This window comes from Mus pahari, chromosome 3, assembly GCF_900095145.1.
Source record: "Mus pahari chromosome 3, PAHARI_EIJ_v1.1, whole genome shotgun sequence".
NCBI lineage: Eukaryota > Metazoa > Chordata > Mammalia > Rodentia > Muridae > Mus > Mus pahari.
The window spans coordinates 10,311,598-10,315,104 of NC_034592.1; the positions used below are offsets into that span (position 1 = coordinate 10,311,598).

Consider the following 3,507-nt stretch of genomic DNA (forward strand, 5'->3'; position numbering starts at 1 on the left):
TAGCAGAAGATGGCCTAATCAGCCATCATTGGGAAGAGAGGCCCCTTGGTCTTGCAAACTTTATATGACCCAGCACAGGGGAACACCAGGGCCAAGAAGTGGGAGTGGGTGTGTAGGGGAGCGGGGGGGGGGAGAGGGTATAGGGGACTTTGGGGATAGCATTTAAAATGTAAATGAAAATGAAGTAAATACCTAATAAAAATTGGGAAAATAAATAAATAAAACTCCTATGAACATAAAAAAAGAAGAAACTTGTCAGTTTAGGGGCAGGGGCAGAAGATGAATTACATATTGTAAAGACAAAAGCAATGAACAATGAAGGCAGTCCAATTAAAGTAACACTGGTAACTTTGAAAATGTCTGTACAACCAACAGTTTTCCTTGGGGGCTTCAAACTAACACCACCTGTGGTTTTAAGGTTGAAGTGTGGTTCAGAGTGCACCTTAGTAGACAGCACCTGGTAGCTGTAGAGGAAGATGCAGAGTCAGAAGATAAAGATGAGAATGTATAACTCTTAGTCATGTCTGGAAAGTGATCTGCTCCTGGAGGTGGTAACAAGGTTCCACAGAAAAAGGTAAAACTTAAAGAAAAAGAAAGAGGAGGAGAAGAAAAGAAGGAAGGGAAGGAAGGAAGAAGGAGGAGGACGACGATGATGACGATGACAACGGTGATTTTGATGAGGAAATAAAGAAAAGGTTCCAATGGAGAAATATATACAAGATACCCCAGCCAAAAATGCACAAAAATCAAACTAAAATGGAAAATACTTAAAACTGTCAGTACCAAGATCAAAGGATCAAGAGTCCTTCAAAAAGCAGGAAAAAACTAAAACACCCAAAGGACCTGGTTCTGTGGAAGACATCGAGGCAAAAATGCAAGCAAGAATAGAAAAAGGTGGTTCTCTTCCCAAAGTGGAAGCCAACTTCATTAATTATGTGAAGAACTGTATCTGGTCGACTGACCAGGAGGCTGCTCAAGATTTCTGGCAGTGGAGGAATGTGGGAACTAAAAGGGGGCAGGGAAGAAGCGGGAAGGGAGGATAGCTCACATCTGGCCAGAGTTCCTCCTATGCTCTGGGCAGGTGGACGCTGGAGGGCTGCCAGATGCTTTGCACTCGGCCCTGGGTGGGCATCTAAGCCACTGACCCCACTCGACCAGGGGTTGGGGGCGGTTGATACTGGGGCAGTTAACGGTTGGCTTGTTATATATAAAACCTTGCCTGAGATGGAAGGAAAGTACAGCCGAGGGGAAGAGAGGAGGCCTTTGGGTTTTCCAGGCTTCTTTGCACTGTGTTGCTGTCAGAAAAAGAATAGAGAAGAGACACCCTTGGGTTTCTGCGATATGAAGGCACGGAGAAGCAACCTGTGCTTTGGAAGGGAGGATCCTGCTTATTTAGACATGGCGTATTTTCCTGACAATGATCTGCACATGGCGGCCTGTGCGGGAGATCTACCCTATGTGCGAATGTACTCCACTCTGGGTAAATACGAAGTCAATCACAGAGACAGGGAGAATAGGTAAGAGATCCTTCAGACCTGGGGTATGTGGGCAGCGTGGAAGAAGACACCTTCACTCACTCCCAGGACAGTCACAGGAGTGGGTGGGGAGGGCCCAGCTCTGATTGCTGCCACTATCTATTGACCGTTTCAGCATATGTGATCAGCACACCTGAGAGGAACCCCTGGCCCAACCAATGCAAGGGCAGAAGTCTGGTTGCTTTCCCTCCTCATGAGACCTTTAGAGAGTCAACAGACTATTTAAAAGTGTTAATTAACAAGAACAAATCATCATTTTATCTTTGTATAATATTAGGAATACAATGTTAGATACATTTTTTTAAAAGTGAAGAATTCTTACAAAAGGAATATTTTTATGTCTTTATTACCTTTAAGCCTAAAATTCTTCAAGTAAAACCCAGTATCCACTATATATGATATGTATTAGAATATATATTAGGATACTAAGTATTATAAGTATATATATGTTTATGGATATGTATATTAAGCCTGATGTGTAGTGTAAGGAACTGAACTAAGGTTCTCTGTTTCCCCTGCCAGAGTTATAAATTGTACCCATACACCCTACCTCTTAGTCCAGTAGGGAGAAAAGAAACCCACAGCACTTTACTTTTATCAGCCTGCCTTAAAAGTCAAATTATTAGAAGAATTCAGTTATTAAAAATTACAATGTGAGGCAAAGGCAGTCAGATTTCTGAGTTCGAGACCAGCCTGGTCTACAAAGTGAGTTCCGGGACAGCCAAGGCTATACAGAGAAGCCCTGTCTCAAAACACACACACACACACACACACACACACACACACACACACACACAATTACAATGCATTCATTAATTATTTCACCACGAAGAAGGCATAGATAGACATAGAGGAATATTAGCATTGTCAGATATAGCTTGTTATACTAAATGACAAACCAGTTTGATTGCATCTAAACAAACATTGATTGGAAACTAAATTAACAAACTATACATACAAATCTAATGTATTATTTTCAAGTATTTGAATTGCAAATTAAATTTCCTTTTTTACTCATTAAATCAGCAGTCAGTTCTGCTTCGTGATGCTGCTTCCTTTTAATACAGATCCTCATGTTGTGGTGACCCCACCATAAAATTATTTTTGTTGTTACTTCATAATGGTAATTTGATATTGTTTTGAATCATACTCTGTGTTTTCTGACAGTCTTAGGCTACCCCTGTGAAAGGGTCATTTGATCCCCCACAGGATAGGAACCACTGACGTACGTGTTTAATTTGAACATTTGTTTTCTAGCCATCCTTTTATTTCTTTCTAGCTTATTTTCAGTGCAAGAGAATATAATCTACTTTAAAGCAGTGTGTAGGAGCCTGATATATAGCTCTCTCCTGAGAGGTTCTGCCAGTGCCTCACAAATACAGAGGTGGATGCTCACAGCCATCCATTGGACTGAACATAGATCCCCAATCAAGGAACTAGAGAAAGTACCCAAGGAGCTGAAGGGGTTTGCAGCCCCATAGGAGGAACAACAATATGAACTAACCAGTACCCCCAGAGCTTCCAGGGACTAAACCACCAACCAAAGAGAGCACACATGGTGGGACTCATGGCTCCAGCTACATATGCAGTAGAGGATGGCCTAGTTGGTCATCAATGGGAGGAGAGGCCCTTTGTCCTATGAAGACTCTATGCCCCAGTATAGGGCAATGCCAGGGCCAGGAAGGGGGAGTGGGTGGGTTGGTTGGTGAGCAGGGGGAGGGGGGAGGGGATGGGGAAGGATGTTTTTCAGAGGGGAAACGAGGAAAGGGGATAACATTTGAAATGTAAATAGAAAAATATCCAATTTAAAAAAAGAAAAAGTAGTGTGTTGGCATTGAGTCTCTATTTGTCTCCTGTGTAGTTAGTTGGTAATGGTCCTGCATGTGCTTCGATGATTCTTTCAAATAGTCATTGGGAGAGTGGGACTGTGTTCATGTACAGAAGAAAATCTCACTCTTTTTTTTTTTTTTTT

At 42.1% G+C, this 3,507-nt stretch overlaps 1 protein-coding gene and 1 pseudogene across 1 annotated transcript in view; both read left to right on the top strand.

Annotated features, from left to right (window-relative positions):
* The window catches only part of LOC110319676, an 8,020-nt pseudogene extending 6,830 nt beyond the window's left edge, over positions 1–1,190 (top strand).
* A 34-nt stretch (positions 1,191–1,224) lies between these two features.
* Positions 1,225–3,507, top strand: part of LOC110319677 (putative ankyrin repeat domain-containing protein 19) — a 44,843-nt gene continuing 42,560 nt past the window's right edge. Inside the window, exon 1 of the mRNA XM_021195191.1 lies at positions 1,225–1,517. Within this exon, the coding sequence (XP_021050850.1) occupies positions 1,225–1,517 (293 nt within the window). The remainder of the gene's footprint in view (positions 1,518–3,507) is intronic.